The sequence below is a fragment of the Medicago sativa genome, chromosome 2 (assembly GCF_051527215.1).
Source record: "Medicago sativa cultivar Bolivia chromosome 2, Bolivia_mono, whole genome shotgun sequence".
Lineage (NCBI taxonomy): Eukaryota > Viridiplantae > Streptophyta > Magnoliopsida > Fabales > Fabaceae > Medicago > Medicago sativa.
The window spans coordinates 30,065,880-30,088,748 of NC_140750.1; the positions used below are offsets into that span (position 1 = coordinate 30,065,880).

The window sequence follows — 22,869 nt, forward strand, 5'->3', positions numbered from 1 at the left end:
AAAAGGATGGTGAGTATACGGTGTGTAGTGCTTACCGTTAGATGATGAAGGGATTTTGTTGGATATTTGTATGTTGGTTTCACTTTTGCCTAAAACAAATATTCAATTTAGATGTGGAACACAATGTTCCAACATCCAGGCTCGGTATGTATGTTCTGTGCCTTGCCTATGTTTACGCATGCATTCGCTTGATTTAAGGAATCCACGCCAGCATGTGCTGGTCAAAACCGTGTGCAGTTATGAGAAGATCAGAACGTATGTGATTTCCTAAGGAAGTGGTAACGACTTAGGAAAGTCTTTTGAAGGTGATCATAATGTTCCTATTAAAGTGTCTACTTTTTAGGAGTTTCCTTATTCGGCCATGTTGACTGAGTAATGGATCACTGGTTTGATCTGAAGCCCGATATTGTTCATGACCCGCTTTGCTTCAGTATTTAAACGAGACTGCAAGACCTGAAGAATCATTCAAGCCATCATTTCAGAGGAATAGTTTATCTAAGGTTTTGAGTCTTTTGTTTGTGAGCCTTTCGTGTATCATCTTGATGCATATTTAGGACTGTATTTTGAGTTGTAATTTGTGCATTACTCCGAAGCTTTTAAGCAAGGAGTTAGGTAGTCTGTAAAACTGCATCTAAGCTTTTAAGCACGGTTGCTAGTTGTTATGTTTTGAAGGTAACTTCATTTTGATAAGTGTCTAATTTGTGGATCACAGGGTCTGTGATCAGTTGTAAGGGAGTGAGATGGGATCTCAGATCTAGGAGTTCCTAGGTTGAAGTCTAGACGGGTAGGTCCTAGGTCATTAGTGCAAACGTGGTTTGCTGAGAGCTTTTGAATACGGACTGCACTAGTGAATTTCCTTCCTGGCTTGGTAGCCCCTAGAGTAGGTGACATTGCACTGAACTGGGTTAACAATTTCTCTGTTCCTCTTTTCTTTCTTGTCTGCTTTTTGTTTTATTATGTTTATGTTGGTTAGCTTAATGTTCTAAACATCGTGTACAACATCTGTTTTCTGTGTTTGGTGTTGAAACATCACTTAGAACATCTTAAGTCTAACGTGCCAGAATTTCAATTGGCATCAGAGCAGGCACCCTGCCTGTTATTGGGTGAGATCCAGAGGTGATTTATTCTGGCAATATGGAGAAAGAGGGAGGTTTTGTTAACAAACCACCTTTACTGGACGGAACCAATTATGACTGCTGGAAGTCACGTATGAGTGCCTATCTTAAGTCTATTGATAGCAAGACTTGGAAAGCTGTGATGAAAGGATGGGAACATCCGGTTGTTCTTGACAAAGATGGTAAATAAAACCACGGTTTTAAAGCCAGAAGATGAGTGGACCTTACCTGAAGATGAACTGTCTCTTGCAAACTCTAAGGCTCTAAATGCTCTTTTTAATGGAGTGGACAAGAATATGTTCAGGCTTATCAAGAAATGTGATGTTGCCAAAGATGCTTGGGACATCCTTAAAACAGCCCATGAAGGTACCTCCAAGGTAAAGAGCTCAAGGATTCAACTCCTAACGACCAAATTTGAAAGTCTGAGAATGCAAGAAGATGAGACTATACAGGACTACTATATGAATGTCCTTGACATTGCTAATTCATTTGCTTCTCTTGGAGAAAAACTATCAGATGAAAAATTGGTAAGAAAAATTCTCAGATCTCTACCAAAGAGATTTGACATGAAGGTCACAGCCATTGAGGAAGCTCAAGACGTGTCCAATATGCAAGTGGAAGAGCTCATAGGCTCTCTTCAAAACTTTGAACTTGTTGTTGACAACCGGACTGAGAAGAAGGGAAAAGGCATTGCTTTTACAGCAAACACATCTGATGATGAAGGACTAGAAGAGAGTGTGGATGATGAGAATCTATCAGAAATCTTGGTGATGCTAGGAAGACAATTTAACAAGATTCTCAAGCACGTAAACAACAGACCTAGAGGTAATGGGCAGAATGTCAGATGGAACACTGATAGACAACAAGGCAATCAAAGGTATGACAGAAAATGAAGAGAAGAACAGTCGTTACAAAGGAGTAGAATGCCATGAATGTGAAGGTTATGGTCACATCAGAACTGAATGTGCAACCTTTCTCAAGAAGCAAAAGAAAGGGATGATTGTGTCCTCGTCTGATGATGAGGGAACATATCGAGATGGTGAGAGTGATGCTGCCAAACGTGTCAATGCTATGACTGGGAGAGTATAATCTGAATCTGATAATGAAGATCCTGACTATGAGAAAGTAACTGTGCCTTACTGCTATCAAGACATTCATGATGCAAATACTTCCAGGCGTCTGATAGAGCAGGAAGAAATCATTAATCAACTTCAGCAAGAAAGAATTAGTCATCTGGCTAAAATCACTGATCTGAATAAAGAGGTAATGTTACTTAATTCTCAACTTGATAATGTCTTTAAACAAGTTAGAATGATGACCACTGGAACTGATGTTCTAGATAGGATGTTAGAGGGTCAAGTGATAGGCAAACCAAATGGCATAGGCTTTACACATGAACACATGAAACAGGAACAACAAAACAGTAGTTATGTTCAGGCTTTAGAACACTATCAGAAGGCCAAGAAGGGAAAACCAGTTAAGAAAATTAAGTTTGTAGCACCAATCAGAACAGATAGTACCACTGATAAAGGTCCAAAGTTGGAACATCCCGCAGAACATCCTAGAACTAAGTTAGTAAAGGAGTATCCCTCGTGGAGGTGTCACTTTTGCAATCGACATGGTCATAAAAAACCCTTCTGCTATGATTTGTACGCATCACCTAAACTATATCAACCTAGTCCAACTTTGAGAGAGGTCAAGAAGGAGTGGAAACCTAAGTGCTTAGGACTAATATCCCACACCTCCTTAAGAGCATCCTCCAGTGAAGATTGGTATTTTGATAGTGGATGTTCTCGTCACATGACAGGGGTAGACAACTTTCTTGGAAATGTCAGACTTTATGCCTAGAGTTACGTTACCTTTGGGGATGTGGCAAAAGGAAAGATTGTGGGTATTGGAGACTTAGTTGGTGAAGGATCCCCAAGATTGAATAATGTTCTGTTGGTCAAAGGGCTAGCTGTCAACTTGATCAGTATTAGTCAACTGTGTGATCAAGGGTTGAGTGTAAACTTCAGTAAAACTGAGTGCCGGATCTTAGATGGGAAGGGTAAAGTGAGTATGAAGGGTACTAGGTCTATGGACAACTGCTATTTATGGATTTCTCAAGAACAAGCTCTCATATCCTCATGCATGCTGAGCAAATATGAAGAGGTCAAACTGTGGCACCAAAAACTGGGTCATTTAAACAAGCAAGGAATGAAGAAAGCTATCTCTCTGGAAGCAATCAGAGGCATACCCAAACTGGAGATCACTGAAAGGACTATTTATGGAGAATGTCATATTCGTAAACAGACTAGTCTGTCCCATCCCAGGTTGGAACATCAAGGAACCTCAAAAACTCTTGAACTTCTCCATATTGACTTAATGGGACCCATGCAAGTGGCCAACATTGGTGGAAAGAGGTATGTCTTGTAGTTGTTGATGATTTTTCAAGATTCACCTGGGTGAACTTTATCAAAGAGAAATCAGATACCTTTGAATCACTCAAGGAACTTTGCATTCAACTTCAAAGAGAGAAAAATAGAGGTATTGTCAGGATAAGAAGTGATCATGGAACAAAATTTGAAAACTCCAGATTTCATGAATTTTGTGCAGATGAAGGAATCAGGCATGAATTCTCATCTCCCATAACACCTCAGGAGAATGGATTGGTGGAAAGGAAGAACAGGACTCAACAAGAATCAGCCAGGGTCATGCTACATGTTAAACATCTTCCCCTTTATTTCTGGGCTGAAGCTATGAATACAGCTTGTCATGTTCATAACAGAGTCACTTTGAGAACAGGTACTACAACTACCTTGTATGAACTATGGAAAGAAAGTCTACTGTAAAATATTTACATGTCTTTGGTAGCAAGTGTTACATTCTAGCAGATAGAGATTACAGAAGAAAAATGGATCCAAAAAGTGATGAAGGAATTTTTCTGGGTTACTCTACTAACAGAAGAGCCTATAGAGTGTTTAACAACAGAACTCAAGTTGTTATGGAATCCATCAATGTGGTAATAGATGATGTGGTTAAAGAACCAATTCTTGAAGTTGTACCAGGTGTTGAAGCATATCCTGAAACATCTGCTCAAGAAAAAGTAATATCTGAAACTGTTGAAGAACCTGAAACTAACTCTGAAGATACGGAGCTGGAGAATGCAGAAACAAGTAAAGGACCTTCAATTAGAGTTAAGAAGAATCATCCTCAAGAGCTCATTATTGGAAATCCTGATCAAGGAATTAGAACCATAAGAAATAATGATGTTGTCTCCAACTCCTGTTTTGTGTCAAAATTTGAACCTAAAAATGTAAAGGAAGCTCTCACTGACGATTTCTGGATTGAAGCCATGCAAGAAGAACTCCATTTCAAAAGAAGTGAAGTATGGGATCTGGTGCCAAGACCAAACGACATAAATGTCATTGGAACAAAATGGATCTATAAGAACAAGTCAGATGAAAATGGTACTGTTACCAAAAACAAGGCAAGACTAGTTGCACAAGGTTATACTCAAGTAGAGGGATTAGATTTTGATGAAACATTTGCACCTGTTGCCAGAATGGAATCCATAAGGCTACTCATGGGAGTGGCTTGTATTCTAAAGTTCAAATTGTTTCAGATGGATGTGAAGAGTGCTTTTTTAAATGGGTACCTTCATGAAGAAGTCTACGTTGAGTAGGCATGGCAATCGGGCGGGGTGGGGACGGGTTTTACCTTCCGTGTCCCATACCCGATTCTTAAATACTTACCCGTTACCCTACCCATATCCAACAGGGATGAGAAATTGAATCCCATCCCCGTCCTCGACGGGTTCGGGTATCCCCGCCCCATCCCCATCCCCGCATTGAATAATTTTTTTAATAAAAAATAGAAGTTTTTTTGCATCCCCAATAGCAACGTTGTAATACATTATCTAACAATACACTCACTTTAACATTTGTTAGACGGAATGATTTAGTTGATTCTTTAAATATCAATGGTAGTTTTAATTAACATGACAATTATCAAACAATATAACATGACATCTCAACATAAACTAATTTTTTACATTTGGGACGGGTTTGGGTATGGGTTCGGGAAGGGTACCTATATACCCGTTACCCGTCCCATACCCGTGTTTTGAAATCGGGGATAAACCCATACCCATACCCAAACCCAGTCAAAACGGGAAAAACCTGTCAAATTGGGTTTGGTTCGGGCGAGTAACCACGGGTATGGGTTGTGTTGCCATGCCTAACATTGAGCAACCTAAGGGATTTGTTGATCCAAATTTTCCTGATGATGTGTACAAGCTAAAGAAGGCACTGTATGGGTTGCAGCAAGCTCCTAGGGCTTGGTATGAAAGACTCGCATAATTTTTGACCTATCAAGGGTACAAGAAGGGAGGAACAGACAAAACCTTGTTTGTTAAGAAGGACAAAGGAAGACTCATGATAACACAGATTTATGTTGATGACATTGTGTACTGACTTACTTTCTTGGTCTACAAGTCAGGAAAATGGAAGATACAATATTCATCTCCCATAGCAAGTATGCTAAGAATATTGTAAAGAAATTTGGACTGGACAATGCCAGTCATAAGAGAACACCAGCAACCACTCACTTAAAGTTATCCAAAGATGAAAATGGTGTAGCTGTTGATCAAAGTCTGTACAGGAGCATGATTAGAAGCCTTCTATATCTTACAGCAAGCAGACCTGATATAACTTTTGATGTAGGAGTTTGTGCTAGATATCAAGCAGAGCCCAAAATGAGTCATCTGGTTCAAGTAAAAAGGATTCTGAAGTACATAAACGACACCACAGACTATGGAATTCTATACTCTCACAGTGACAATTCCAGGTTGATTGGCTATTGTGATGCATATTGGGCAGGTAGTGCAGATGACAGAAAAAGTACTTCAGGAACAATTTAGTGTCTTGGTTCAGCAAGAAACAAAATTCCGTGTCTCTATCAACAGCAGAAGCAGAATATATTGCTGCAGGAAGTAGCTGCTCTCAGTTTATCTGGATGAAGCAAATGCTGGAAGAGTATGATGTTCAACAAAGTGTTCTAACATTGTACTGTGATAATCTGAGTGCAATCAACATCTCCAAGAATCTTATACAACACAGCAGAACAAAGCATATTGACATCCGACATCACTTCATTAGGGATCTTGTTGAAGACAAAGTAGTAACTCTGGAGCATGTGACTACTGAAGATCAACTGGCTGACATCTTCACAAAGGCCTTAGATGTCAAACAATTTGAGAAACCGAGGAACAAGCTGGGTATTTGCGTTCATGAGGAATTATAGCAGCTAATGTTCAAAGCCTCAGGTACCCTTAGCTATAATTTATGCTTTTCTCAACTTCTAATTTGACATATTTTATGGCTAAAAAGGGGGAGTAAAAGTAGATGCCATGATGGTTGTGTCAGATGTGATGTTGATGGTTGGGTCAGGTGATGTTGGAACACATCACATCTCTGCTTCCTGTATGTGTACTTTAGTTTATGTCTGCAATCTCCTGATCCGGTGTTAAGTATTTTTGCATGTCTGCTGATATGATAATGTGCTTATTGAAATTGAGACACTTGATTCTGGTATTCTGTTATCTGCATTGGATGTGTTTGCATGCATGCTTTTTATGTTGCACTCGTAGTTTGAACAAACTTCTGTTTAGTATGCATATATTCAGGGGGAGTATTAGAATATTGTGTGTGCTCCTTGAGGGGGAGTATTTATCTGTGTCCCTAAATGTTTCTATGGATGTTGGAACATCCTGGTTTGAGCTACTGAATGCTGCCTAGGAGTTTATGTTTTTTTTCTTCTTCTGAGTAGCATGTTGTGACAGTTGACTGTCTGTTTGGGATATTATAAGAATTTATTTTCCTTATGTGTTCGCTGCTGTAAGACTCTGATTTTCTAGTATGGTATCTGTTCCTCTTACCTACTATTTCATATGACGATTTATTTGTAAAAATTGTGGAAGTAGGTTCTGAGATTTGTGATATACATCTTCTAAGTCCTGAAGATTATGTGAGATGACTAAAGAACTGTATTTAGGGTACCTATTGGTAATTTGAGGATGTGAACCTTTCTTCAAGGTAGATTTTTTTTTGTGAAGATTGAAGGAAAGGTTGCGTGTGTTATCTCTCCAGTTTGATTGAATTGACCTCAAGTTGTTTTAGCCAAAAAAAATTCAAAGGGGGAGATTGTTGGATATTTGTATGTTGCCTTCACTTTTGCCTAAAACAAATATTCATTTCAGATGTGGAACACAATGTTCCAACATCCAGGCTCGATATGTATGTTATGTGCCTTGCCTATGTTTACGCATTCTTTCACTTGATTTAAGGAATCCACGCCAGCATGTGTTGGTCAAAACCGTGTGCAGTTTTGAGAAGATCAGAACGTGTGTGATTTCCTAAGGAAGTGGTAACGACTTAGCAAAGTCTTTTGAAGGTGATCATAATGTTCCTATTAAAGTGCCTACTTTTTAGGAGTTTCCTTATCCGGCCATGTTGACTGAGTAATGGATCACCGGTTTGATCTGAAGCCCGATATTGTTTATGACCCGCTTTGCTTCAGTATTTAAAGGAGACTGCAAGACGTGAAGAATCATTCAAGCCATCATTTCAGAAGAATAGTTTATCTAAGGTTTTGAGTCTTTTGTTTGTGAGTCTTTCGTGTATCATCTTGATGCATGTTTAGGACTGTATTTTGAGTTGTAATTTGTGCACCACTCCGAAGCTTTTAAGCAAGGAGTTAGGTAGTCTATAAAACTGCATCTAAGCTTTTAAGCACGGTTGCTAGTTGTTATGTTTTGAAGGTAACTTCATTTTGATAAGTGTCTGTAATTTGTGAATCACAGGGTCTGTGATCAGTTGTAAGGGAGTGAGATGGGATCTCAGATCTAGGAGTTCCTAGGTTGAAGTCTAGACGGGTAGGTCCTAGGTCATCAGTGCAAACGTGGTTTGCTGAGAGCTTTTGAATACGGACTGCACTAGTGGATTTCCTTCCTGGCTTGGTAGCCCCCAGAGTAGGTGACGTTGCACCGAACTGGGTTAACAATTTCTCTGTGCCTCTTTTCTTTCTTGTCTGCTTTTTGTTTTATTATGTTTAAGTAGGTTAGCTTAATGTTCTAAACATCGTGTACAACATCTGTTTTCTGTGTTTGGTGTTGAAACATCACTTAGAACATCTTAAGTCTAACGTGCCAGAATTTCAGATTTAAAAAGGTTTTTCAAAAATTTTATAATCCTCTTAGCGTAACAAATCTTATTGAAACGAATCTTGATTAAATCATTAATCATAAATCAAACAGAAACTTAAACACTTTCTGATTAATGTGTTTACCTCTTGAAGAGCAGAACCTTTGTAGAAGAAATATTTCTGATCACGAGCAAAGCAAAGCAGCGATGCCTCTACTCAGTCCACACGAACAGAACTTCTCCGATGACCGATGCTAGCCAATTACAACGGAGATTCAGAGAGACTAGGTTTAGAGAGCGGCGGCTAGGGTTTCTAACTTTTAAAATTAGGTTAAGTGTTTCAACCAAAAAGTTAGTAATGCTTCAGCACAAGGGTTCTATTTATAGAACCACTTGTGTGGTCATCAAGCCAATCACTTAAATACACCGTACCTCACAGTGCACCGTATCTCACTTAAACACACCGTACCTTACGGTGGATCGCGTTTCTCTATTTTTCGTAAATTAAATAATAAAGTCATATTTAATTATTTAATTACTAATAAGTCTTATTATTTTATAAATAAGTATCACTTATTTATTTTATAAATAAGTCTTACTTATTTATTTCTCTCATCTATCTGTCCTTTGTGTGTGACCATATAGGTTCTCATAACGTTGGCAATAATATTAAATCACATATTTAATATTATAAACAGTGAGCGGTATCTAGCAACACATCACTGCTACCCAAGTGACGAGAATGTCATGTGATCTGACAAAACCTTTCTGTGATAATGATCATGTGTATAATTACCCTTTTGCCCTCATGTCTATATTGAACACAAGGCATAGACCGTGTCATCCTTGTCTAGTTCGATATTGGGCCCGTAGACATTTCTCCTGTTATGTAGGGGGGGCAAATTCCATCTAGGTCACTCATGTCCCTCAGCATGGTTCATGGAGTACCCATCAAAAAACTTTATAGTCATCCTGTTACGGACAACATTTGAATGGTGACAAAGCACTTGACTCCAACATCAAGGGTACATAGTGGTTTCAGGTCGAAGGATGGAATACACCTCTATCACTATGAGAATATCTTATGACACTTTTCATAACTTTTACTATGTAGTATTCTCATGGCGGGTCAATCCAATATAAATATTACTCCTAATATTTATATCTATGTGAAGACTTGATAACTCTTTATCCATGATCTGTGAGATGTGATCATCAATCTACCCACATAATAGTCTCTATGCTTTAATGATCTCCCACTTCTCAATAAAGCTTGACTACGGATAATTTAAGAATAGTTTCCTTATGTTTAATGAGGTCTCACAATTAAGTTATACTTAATGTTCCATTAAACAGACTAACTATTCTAGGGACTTTATTATTTTGAAACAAAACAAAATCAATAAAGAAATGCTTTATTTTATATATTCACAATATATATTTATATCAATATCATGATACAAAGCCAAACCCAATCAATATAGATTGGCTATTAGGGCTTACTCCAACAGATGATTAATGTGAATAATGATGAAATGCAGCGTAGGGTGGCAAGACATTGGAATCTCATCTAGAATCTTAAGCTACCTCCTAATTAAGGTTAAGAATTTACAGTGGCGAGCATGTCTCAATTGTCTCCCTACACGACTAAGATTGCAAAGTCGAGGTGCTCCTTCTCAAGGTTCTTGTGCAGATGTGTGGTTCACGACGGATATAGTTTCCACCTTTTCTTTGAATGTGACAAAAGTGTTACTTGTTGGCAACGTATTTATATTGTATCCTCTGTTCTCCCTTTTATTGATCATACTACTAGTGGCCTTGATATGTGTATTTGGGATGATGAGGGTCGTTTTGTGCTAGCTGAAACGAAGTAGTTATCACCGTTATTTGATTTTGATTTGGGAGAGGCACTCAGACAGTTGTCTGTTCCTTAGTCGGTGCATGACCTTCAAATTGCCAATGCGGATTTTGAGATATGGACTCAAAGGTGGTGTAGACAATATCTATGGTTGTAGACTCGACGACTCGAATTTTATATCAATTATTAATGATTGTCGGCACCTACTGCCTTCTGAATTAGAAACCTCTATTGTTAGGTTTATTAGGAGACAAACAAATGAAGTTGCTCATAGTTTAGCTTGGGTAGCTCCATGTCATACTAGTTTTTCGTATTTTTGTTCAAATTCTAGCTTGTATCTCTACTTATTTTAAATGAAATGCATTAAATTTTCTTTAGCAGAAAATGGACAAATAGTTTGAGATATAAAAATATAGTAAAGAGAATTCGTAATTTAAAATGGAGGGAGTAAAAAATATGACTTTTATTAAACCAATTTATTAATCATGTGTTTTCTACTATTCTAAATTTAAAGTGAAATATAATATAAACCACTAGAATTGGTCTAGTGGTAAGGAGTTAGGATTCATGATGTTTTAGGTTCAAACGACATTGTCTTTATTTATACCCAAAAAAGTGAAATATAATATTGAGTATAGTTTCTTTACATAGATTGTGTAACATTATAATTTCTAATAATAATGTCAGAGTCAGGGTCCTTGTAATTACGTTTGGTGCTTCCAGGCACAATAACTTTTTGAGAGCACTGCTCAATTCTTTATTTGTGTGAGAGGTTTGGGAGAAACTCATAGACTTAAGTGTCTCCGTGAAAGTTTCTTGCATTAACTAGCCTTATACGATCAACTTTTGATTAAAAAAAAAAACTGATGTAAATTATGATTAAGGTGTGAAAGTTGCTCGTTGACATTATGGTTTGTGTTGGATTTGAAAACCTTCTAAAGAAAATGAAAACTTCTACGGTATACTTTACAAATTGAGGTGTACCGGTACTCTTGTTTTATTTGTTTAACAAGTAGACGAATTATCTAGTAGACAAGTTTTTGAATGAAATTTGAGTCTGTTATTTATATATGAAAAAAAAAAACAAATGAATTAGGATGGGACGATCAAATTACACATACAAAACTTGTATCGTAGGACATAGATTAAAGAACTATAGAGGACAATCATATGCAAAAACCCTCACAAATCACATAGGTAGGATGGGAAGTTTTGCTGGCCAGAGTTTTTGTATCCACATGTCTATCTCAAAAGAGTATTAATCAAGCCAATATAGTATTTGAGCGAAAAAAATCTTATCCCTTTGGACATCTTCAAAAAAATATCACTTTACATTGTTTCTTTTTTTTGTTACACTTTACACTATTTCATGATGGTTTTTTCTACATTACCTTCTCTTGTTTAGAGGTATTATCCCATATCAACCAATCAAAATGTAATATACAAATGTAACATTAAATGTCAAATAAATGAGTTAATTTTTTCTATAAAAAAAAATCAATTTTAATAAGGTAACTTTTAATTTTTATTTAATTATATTTAGGTATACAATCTTAATTAATTTACACTATAGGGCTTGTAACAATTAAAATTTCACATCAAATTCAACCCATGATGGCTGTGTTTGGTAACTCGAATAAGCTAGCTTATAGCTTGTTGGACTAGCTTATAAACTTGTTTTGATATAATAAGATGTGTTGGGTAAAAAGCTTTTTCCACTAGCTTATAGCGTTTTTTGAGAAGCTATTTCAAGTAGCTTTTGACCTTATAGCTGGTAGTTTTTTATATTTTCTTCCAATTTTAACCCTATTAATTTAATTTAATTATTTTTTTAATAAAACAACATGTTCATGGCTTAAAAAATAACGGACAAGTTCATAGCTTATTTTTTAATAAAACAACTGTCACGTTTTCTCCTTTGAAAAAAAAATGTCATGATTTATTTTATTTTTTAACTAGCAATAGACCCGTGCGGTTATGCACGGGTCACGTAACATTGTGGTAATCATATAAAAAATAATTACTTTGTTAGTACTATCAAATGTTTTTTTTCATATATTATATATATAAAAAATGTTAAATATTTGAATCGCGTATGTTGTGGATTTTATTTTCTTATGTACACGAAAAAAAAAATTTATATACACATATAAGAAAGTCAATAAAATAATTTTTTTAAAACTCATGATTATTTTCAAAATATCAACATCAATGTAGTGTTTCTATTAAATAACTTTTTATTTTATATGCAAAACATCGTTCAATGTTTTCACCGTACCCGTTGTAGATTTTATATGATTTATCTGCATAAATAATTTTTTATGTTAATATATGAGAAAGTTGATATGATAAAATCGTAGAAACTCATTAATATTGTCAAAATATAATCATTAATATAGTGTTTCTATTGAATAACTTTTTATTTTATATGCAAAACACCGTTCAATATTTGCACCGCTCCCATTGCAGATTTTATATACTTATATGTGCAGAAGATTTTTTTTTTAACAATTTGTAATAGACAATATGATAAAATTTAGAAAACTTGTGACTATTTTTAAAATATCAACATCACTGTATTGTTTCTCCAAAATACCGTTAAATATTTACACCGCACTCATTGTAGACTTTATGTGCTTATATCTCCAAAATCAAATTTTATGTATACCGATATGAGAAAGTTGATATGCTTAAATTTTGAAAACTAATGATTATTTTAAAAAATTTAACATTATTGTATCGTTTCTATTAATTTTTTGAATATGCAAATTATTAAGATTAAGAGATTAAAATAGATGAGAACAAAATGACGATATAGAGAATTAGTTAGGCTTGGAAGTGATAAATCTGAAAAATGAAGATACATAGAGAATTAGTTAGGCTAGAAAGATAAACAAAAATATATATAATAATTTTTTCAAAATGAATAAATTTGTATTTTATTTTGTAAAATGATGATTAAACCCATAAAATTAAGAAGATTGTGAGTTTAATTGAGGATAATTATGAAATTTTACTCGAGTAAGATTTTCTAATTTTCTTATTATAGTATTAGTAGTAGTAGATTATTAGTAAAAGTAGATATTTAAATTTGTTGTGTGGAATTGAAAAAATAGTTGTCCGCAATTATCATGATAATATATTGGCTTTTAAGAAGGACAATTATGCAAAAGGTGACAACCCGGAAACTATCAAGGATCTTCGTCCAATTTCATTATGTAATGTCTTGTATAAAATCATCTCAAAAGTCTTGGCAAACCGTCTCAAGCCTTTAATTGGAAGCTTTATCTCTCCTGAACAAACCGCGGTCGTGCCTACTTGGTCCATCATGGATAATGCTTTATCAGCTTTTGAAATTCTCCACTTTATGAAATGCAAGCACAAGGGTAAAAAAGGCGAGGTAGCTCTAAAACTTGACATTTCAAAAGCATTTGATAGCGTCAATTGGACTTATCTATGTTTAGTTATGGAAAAGATGGGTTTTTGCGATCGTTGGATATCTTGGATTAAAATGTGCATTACTTCTGTCGAGTACCATGTTCTTTTTAATGGAGACCGTATTGGCCCGATCACTCCGACAAGAGGGTTACGTCAAGGCTGCCCCCTATCCCCCTACCTTTATATCTTATGTGCTGAAGGGCTCTCTGCTCTCATTAAGTACCACGAGTTTAATGGAAATTTACACGGTGTTAGCATCAGTCGCCAAGCTCCTCCCATCAACCATCTCCTTTTCGCGGATGATAGTTTCCTCTTTTGCAAAGCTACAACAGCTGAAGCTACTCATCTTAAGGATATTCTCTTATGTTACGAAGCTTCTTCTGGTCAAGCTATTAATTTCGGTAAGTCAGCCATTACGTTCAGCAAAAATACCACTCACAACACTGCTGGTTCTATCTCTTCTATTCTTGGTGTCACAAATACTATCGGAAACGGGAAATACCTTGGCCTTCCTTCTTTAATTGGTAGGAATAAGCTATTTTTAATTACCTCAAAGATAGAGTTTGGAAGAAGTGCCGTTCTTGGAGCTCTCGGTCTCTCTCTCTCTCTCTCTCTCTCTCTCTCTCTCTCTCTCTCTCTCGTGCAGGTAAAGAGGTTCTTATTAAATCGGTTGCGCAAGCTATTCCTTCATATTGTATGGGTGCTTTTCTTATCCCTTCCTCTTTATGTGATGAGATAGAACGAATGATGAACTCATTTTACTGGGGGTCTAAAAAAGATGGGCATCGAGGGATTAACTAGATGAGGTGGGATAAACTTACCTTACATAAAAGTTCAGGGGGACTTGGTTTTCGTAACATGGAAGCCTTCAATCTATCTATGCTCGGTAAACAAGGTTGGAAACTCCTAACTGATTCTAGCTCCTTACTATCTCGTATTCTCAAAGCCAAATACTTCCCTAGAAGGGATTTCTTGGATGCCGGTATTGGTCACAATCCAAGCTATACTTGGAGGAGCATATGGAGTTCTCAAAATCTTATTAATTTGGGGTATAGGTGGAAGATTGGAGATGGCTCCCAAATCAAAGTTTGGTCCTCACCATGAATTCGTTCTCTTCCTACTCTTCGACCCTCAACAACGCCACCTCCACATCTGGAACATTTATTGGTTCGTGATTTAATTAATCCAGACTTGCATACTTGGAATAGTTCGCTCATCAGTAACATCTTTTCCATCTCAGACGCCTCAGCCATTTGCGGATTGCCACTCCATACGCGTAATCTGCATGATACTCGAGTCTGGCATCATTCTGTTGATGGTATTTATTCTGTTAAATCGGCTTATAACTTATGTATGTCTCTTGAAGCTGAAGCCACTGTTTCCCCCACATCAGCTACACATAATTGGAACATTATTTGAAACAACATGTGCCTCCTAGAGTTCGTTCCCCGTTATGGAGAATGGCTCACTGTTGCCTTCCAACTCGCACCCGTTTGATCCAGAAAGGTTTACCTATTGACGATACTTGTGTTCATTGCGACGTCTTGGCTGAATCCAACATTCATTCATTCTTTGTGTGCCCAAAAGCTATGAATTGTTGGGAGCAAGTCCGATTGGATGGTATTGTGCGAGAGTTGCTGCATGATGCTAATAATTTCACATCTCTTCTTTTTGATTTTTTTAGCAGGTTGGACTCACATACCCGGGCAACAACATCTATGATTCTATGGAGTTTGTGGAAAAGTCGTAACTCTAAATTATGGGAAGGCATTGACACTCCCTCATCTTTGGTCGTTCAACAGGCCCATAATTCACTTCACGAATGGCGGTGTTTACAAAGAGCAAGGCAGCCCAACCAGATTATACATCAGGATGAGCTCTGAGTTAAACCTCCTCCTTCCATGTTAAAATGCAATGTGGACTGTGCTCTCTTCAACAACAATACCATCACAGGGCTTGGCATCTGTTTTCGAGATTCTTTAGGGGCATTGTGTTATGGACTATCTAAGTATTCTTTATATTCTTCTTCCCCCTCAGAAGCCGAGGCTCTAAGCCTTCTTGAAGCCTTAACCTTCGCTGACAATCAAGGCATGGCGTCTGTCATATTTGAGTCTGATTGTAAGCTAGTTGTTGATGCTATTATTTCCACCTCTACTCCTCTTAATGAGTTTGGAGATATAATATCTAGATGTAAGACCTTATTAGCATCCCACAGTAATTATTCTGTGTTTTATGTCAGGAGACAAGCAAATAAGGTAGCTCATAACATAGCTAGAGCTTCCTTATCTCATCCTAGCCCCAAACTTTTTCATGATGTTCCTGATTACTTGTATCTGCTTATTATTAATGAAATGAATTGATCTTGCTTTTGCTCAAAAAAAAAGAAGGACAATTATGAAATTTTCTTGGATTTTGATTTTGATATATTTTTTTTAATAAATATATTGTTTTTTTAATAATTTTTTTATATATTGTAGATTAAAAAAACAAATAATATTTAAAATTTTAAAGTATTCCAAAGACTTATTAATTTTGCAACAAAAATACAAATATTGGTGGAAATTTTTTATATCAACTTATCCGTGGAAATACGAATTAGGAACAATTTTTTTTTTGTAGAGAAAAAATTGGCTACACCTTTTTGTTTTTAATTAAAAAACAGATAATGTTTTTTTTATAGAAAAAAATTATTCCAAAAACTTATTAATTTTGCATCCTGAAAAATAAATATTTGCGGAAACTTGTTATATATGTGGATAGTTCCATATTATTTGTTTATATATCATTTTTTAAAAAACAAATAAATTGATTCCATAGTTATTCGTAAAATTTGTTATAGTTTTTTTGACAAGGTAAAATTTATTATGGTTGTGATGATAATTATCCATAATTTTTTTAACAAATTAATTAATTTCATAGTTATCCGTAGAAATTTGTTATAGTTGTTATGATCATTATCCATAATTTTTTTTTATAAAACAATTAAATTAAATTTTGCAAAATGACCATTATGCACATAAAATTAAGGTGATCATGAGTTTCAAAAAGGACGATTATGAAATTTTGTAATACTTCATCTTTCATATATTATTATTAGTAGATTAGTAGATAAGGAACGCTTTATATGTGTGTGTGTGTGTCTATATATATATATATATATATATATTTCTTAAAAGAAATGCTTTATATTTAACTATAACTAGCCTACGGTACGTTGTAAAATTTTATATATTCTTGCTTACATTTTTTCCACCTTCCTCTTATTTTTGGGATTCGTGAAAGTAGAGATCAATGGGCTTTTGCCCTCTTTTGTAAAAAAAAAAAAACAGAGATCAAAATTGTCGGTGAAATTTTATTGGAGACTAAAACCAAAAGTTTGAATATTTATAGGGATCCAAAACATAGTTAACCATAATGTAAATTAAAATATTAAAAAATAAATACATTAGAAAGAATCTCTCTCTCTCTCACTCTCTCTCTCTCTCTCTCTCTCTCTATATATATATATATATATATATATATATATATATATATATATATATATATATATATAAACATGTCCTTTTATGTCATTTTATACTTATCAGCTGCTTCAACAGCTAATTTTACCAAACACTTCAATTTTAATAAACCAGCTTTTCAGCTATAAGTTATCAGTTATAAGACATCAGCTATAAGCTAGCTTTTCAGCTTTCAGCTAGCTTATAGCTTATTTTTACCAAACACACCCCATATACGTTCATAAATTTTGTTCCATTCCAAAACCTAGAACACACATAACGTGCAATTTCTTCTTCATTCTTCTTCCCATCTTGATTGTTCAATTCTCTCGTTCCAGAATTGCCATAGTTTCCAATTATCGTGAGAATCGCTGCCGTCCTTTTGATTCCAGACATTGTGAGAATCGGTGTTGTTTCCATAATCACATCAGATATCGTGACTTGATTTTTCTTTTTGATTTGATTTTTCATTTTCGTTTCTTTCTCACTACTATCGTGACTTGATTGCAACCGTTTCACACTTATAATGCGACAGTGGTGACTTTCAACTTTGGCATGAATTCCAATGATGCTTCCATTTTTATTTGGGTTTTGAGTTTGATTGAGTTGTTTGAGCTTATATAAAATTGTATTTTATCACACATATTTTGCGTTTGATTAAGATAAATGGATCTTCAATGTGTTGATGATTAATTTTATTTTTGGTACAATATTGATTATTAAATTTACTTTTGGAATTTGTTTTATTCAAATCATTATATTGTGTTGTTATGTTGTTTCTGTTTCGGGTGAATTTTGTGTTGCCGAAATGAACATTTGTTGAGATTGTGAACACGGTGTGAGGTCGGTTAACGCTATGGAAGAGAAGACAAAGTGAAATAAATAAATAATAAATAATGCTAATACAAACATGAATTTCATATGGTGAGCGTTAATTCATGAGCAATTCGTGGATATAGCATTTGGAAACAACGACGATCTCACGATGTCTGGAATCAAACGGACGGCAACAATTTTCACGATATATAATTGGAAACGTATATGATGTGTTGAATCAAACGACGTATAATTGCACGTTATGTGTGTTCTAGGTTTTGGAATGGAACAAAATTTATGAACGTATATGATGTGTTGAATTTGATGTGAAATTTTAATTGTTACAAGCTCTATAGTGTAAATTAATTAAGATTGTATACCTAAACATAATTAAATAAAAATTAAAAGTTACCTATTAAAATTGATTTTTTTTATAGAAAAATTGACTCATTTATTTGACATTTAATGTTACATTTTGTATATTACATTTTGATTGGTTGATATATTGAAAGGGTAAATACCCCCTAAACTATTGAAAGGGTAAATACCCCATAAACAAGAGTGGGTAATCTAGGTCTCACCCATGATGGATTCATACATCCACATCAATTATAACTTTAAATCTCACCGCAAAAAATTAACAACGAAATCCGACTTGTGGATCCAGTTCTTGTCAGTAGTTTGGGATATACTAAAACTATCCTCAACCTTATGAAAATACTTAGAAATTCCATAAGAATGAATCTTGTATTATCAACCCATCCATGTTCTCTTCTTCATAAGCAAAATTTGTCAAATCCGGCACGTAAAAATCGCCACAAAAATCATCAAACCCCGGAAACATAGTGTAACCCGATCCGGTTTCTGAAAACAAGTCACTAAACAACCCGTTATCTCTTATATCACTATCCATCTGAACCGTCACATCGGATAGAGCAGGGGAGGACAACAATGATGTTGTCGTCCCCTCCAAAGAAGACGGTGTTTCAACCTGAGTATAACATGTTGAAACACCATCCATAGGCAAGAATGTCGTTCCCTCCGACCAAGACGGTGTTTCAGTCGTAGTATTAATGGATTGCTCTGAATACTCATTAACAGGTTGACCCGAATTAGCAAAACGGGCTGCCGCGGTCTTAATCTCAAAATGTGTCATGGACCTTCCTCCGGCAATGTCCGGAGGATCATTAGGGAAATTAAACTTAGCACCACTGCCACGTAAGCAAAACATAGCCGCGTCAAATGCACGTGCCGCCTTCACGGCAGAGTCGTAAGAACCTAACCATATTCTTTGGCGGCTGTTTGGTAGTCTGATTTCCGAGACGTATTTCCCCCATTTCCTCTTCCTTACTCCTCTAAACAATGAAGAATCACTTCTTTCCACCGCAGTTTTTTCCGCGTTGGATTTCACCATATTTAGGAATAAGAAAATAAGTGCACAAACACTTCAAATAGAATTTTTTTTTTTTTTTTTAAGGTTGAACCTGATCTATGTTGTTGTCGTATGATGTTTTGGCTGTGTTTGAGTTTAAGTGTTGAGTGAGAAGTGTTTTGTGGCTGAATATATATATAGTGAAGCGAGTGAAGAAATTGTGAAGAGTCAACGCACTAAGAAGGCGTGTTTGAATGTACACGTGTAAGATGGGGGAGAGTAGTGATGAAGTACCCTACGCGGCCATGGAGGCAAGAATAGCAAGATTTGGACCACGTTTTGTCATTACATGTTCCACGTGATGAGCATATATAGTGAAAGGGGTAATGGTGATGGCGATGGCGATGGCATGTGCATAATCACTCTTAAATCTTAAACCACAAAGTTGGATGAGGTACCTCAGCAGTATGAGTGCTCACTACTCACTTTTCACTTTCACTAAATTATGAGTTGACACATATTTGCGTTAAATTGTATTTTGCTATTTGAAATTTTCAATTATGAATGTTAAGGTGACCTCATAGTTCAGGAAGAAAACGGCCATGAGAATTGAAGTGATGGAGATTATGAATTCTGTCATATTAAAGAAATAACAACTAATATTATTTTTATTACAAATTAGTGTTAAGATAGACACTAATGTACATGTCTTTTCACTTTTCTATGGTTTTTTTTTTACGGTATGATTAATCGATTATAGTTAGTTAATAGGTTAACTAGAGTTAGTAGTCTGGTTAAAGTTAGTTACTCCAACTAATCTCTATATATTTGAACATTCATCGTACCATTTCATTATCTTTTATCAATCTATATTCATTCTATACAAATCTTTATGAGTATCGCTCTCATGAATACTCTTATGCATTTTATCTTACTTACATCTATGATCTCCACCCTTATGATTTCATGGTTCATAACATGGTATTAGAGTGATACACTAGGAAGGAAAATGGTGATGCTTCCGCTTTCGATTCAAAATCAGATGAAGATGAATAATCCGGTGACGATGAAGTTCTCACAGCTTCAACACAATTTATGGAAACTTCAACTTCTCGCATCATTTTCGGCGATTTTGTTTCTTCAATTAAACCAGTTTCAAATCCTTCGGCCGAACCATAATTTGATGGAATCTTCGTCTAGACTGGTGAGATTTCTTGCACTCTCATTGAATCTTGCAGCAAAATTGTTGATGATGACGATTTTGAATTTGACGTTTCGCAGAAAGACAAGAAACTGAAGATGAATCTGCATTAAAGAATCGCAACTTCTCTAAATTCGACGTATTTGAAGCGTCAGAAGTTCTCGTCATAGCGTTACGAGTAAGATTGTGTAGAATTGTTTACGACGTCACCATCGTGAGGCATTTCGCCTCATGGTCCTTCGTTAGAGAACAACCTAAACAATTTGTTTCCACTGTCAACAATCAACTTTAGAGTTTTCAATTATATGACGAATGCATTGTTCGTCGTTCTTTGTTTGCAAAGTCTTTACTCTGATTTGATTGTGGTGAATACCTTGGGATAGAGGAAGGAAAAGCATTCATTCAATGATCTTATCAGATTCATTCTCGTCAAAATCAGTGCAACCGTCGCATAACCGATTGGCGATTAACATTTCCAAGTTACAAACATCATGATTTAGGACTACCGTGAATTTTGCAACTATGTTATCATAATTGTCTGTTGTAGAAGTGTAAAAAAAAAACCAAAATGTGTTCCCTTGCTTCGATGTCCTTCCATGAACTAATGTGGATTGTAACTACAAGAGAGTGTCATCAAGAAATTTCAAACCAAGTGCAAACAACAATGAAGCGGGTATCCTTACTTTTTTATAGTGCTTAGCCTTACTCGAGTATTTGCAAAGGTAATGTGTTTATTTTTGGCTGATAGCTTCCCTTTCCCCTGCATGATCTGTTGACAAGGTCAAACGTGTGCAACCTTCTTTGAAACATGATTCCTTGCTCATCGCTCTTTACAGTTAGTGGCGCTACAAAAAGGAGTGTTGGTTGAGTGTCTCATTATTCATCATACTAAGTTTTGACCAGGTCTGATGACTTCAAGACTCACGTACTCTTCAGTAAATTCGAAATAGAATCAACTGACCCTTGTTTGGATGTAAATAAGCTCTGTTAACCTTCCGTCGATGGAGGGGAAACTCATCTATCTTAAAATTGTCTATCTACCGATTTTGGCTTATAACGAGATAATTATTTTTAAATGTAAACAAGGATGAAGAGAGTATTATTCCATATTTTATTATAAGTCGCTTTTCCATTTTCACTCTCACAAAAGGTGTGATAAATTTTGTTGATTTTGTTAAAAATTTACACAATGCTCTTACACTACTCACCCTTTAATATTTCAGTAGAGTAATTTTTTACACCTTCGTCCATAAATATAGGACCATTTTGACAAAATCACGGAAATTTAAAAAGTTGACTGTAATATTAAATTTGTTTGTATTTACTCCCACCGTTTCAAAATATATGTCTAATTTTTGCAATGTGCACTATTCATTTAACTTACTTTGACCATACTTTTTTACTAATGTATAAATACAAATATTAGCATGTAAGATGTTGTTTGATTTGTCTCGATAAATATTTTCAAAATATTAAATTTTTATAATTTTTTACTTTAGATAATTAAAGATATTAACGGTCAAAATTGTGCATTGGCATATGTGAAGTGGTTGACTTGGACATGCATTTTGAAACAGAAGGAGTATTATTGTTTTTACAATTGTATCCTTAAAAGGAGAGAGTTGATTTATATTTTCAATATAGATATTTATTGTTGATTGAAGAAAATATGTAAAATAAATAAGGCTTAATATATGATTTGGTCCCTTAACTTATTTTTGGTTTTCGCTTTGGTCCCTTAACTATAGAGTGTCCCAATTTGGTCCCATAAATCTTCTGTCGTTTACTATTTTGGTCCTCTCCGTTAGTTTTTTTCAAAAATTGTTAACTCTTTGTCCATATGTCAATTAAGATGGGTGATCAAGGGCTGGATTTAGAAAGCGCGCAGATAAACAGTGAACTCCCAACATATGATTATTTCTATTGAATTTCCTAAAAATAAAAATTAAAAATAGAAATAAAAAATATAAAAAAAATTCTCTTCTCTTCTATGTGTTCCCTTCGTCCTCTTCATTCTTTTCTGTTTCAAAAAAGCAACATATTTGTGTGTTCTTCATCATAGTTCCTGCAACTCAAAATCCAACACATACCCATTTTAATTCACCACAAATTCTTGACACCCATTACTGTAATGGAGAATGAGAGACTGTTCTACAGAGAAATGGTTTTGAGAGGTAGAGTTTCAGAGTTTTCAAATTTCAAACGCTTGATCCAAAAACAATGCTAAACAATGCTAAGCCAAAAATTCATATACAATAAAGAAAGGAAAAAAAATCCAGATGTGCAATGTGGAGATTCGAAGTGGATTCGCAGTGGAGATTCGAAGATGGTTCTTTGGGAATTGAGGATCGGAAATTCGGTTTTTCCATGAATTGCAGACACGTTTAA

The 22,869-nt window shown here is 35.2% G+C and overlaps 1 protein-coding gene and 1 pseudogene across 1 annotated transcript; one reads left to right on the top strand and one right to left on the bottom strand.

Annotated features, from left to right (window-relative positions):
* Positions 1 to 1,134: 1,134 nt before the first annotated feature.
* On the top strand, positions 1,135 to 4,779 carry LOC146946131 (uncharacterized; annotated as a pseudogene).
* Positions 4,780 to 18,300: 13,521 nt separating this feature from the next.
* Positions 18,301 to 19,455, bottom strand: LOC146946132 (ethylene-responsive transcription factor ERF015-like). The gene has a single exon (XM_085744310.1). It carries the CDS (start codon positions 19,320 to 19,322, stop codon positions 18,630 to 18,632), a length of 693 nt encoding a protein of 230 aa, XP_085600436.1. The 5' UTR covers positions 19,323 to 19,455; the 3' UTR covers positions 18,301 to 18,629.
* Positions 19,456 to 22,869: the final 3,414 nt, after the last annotated feature.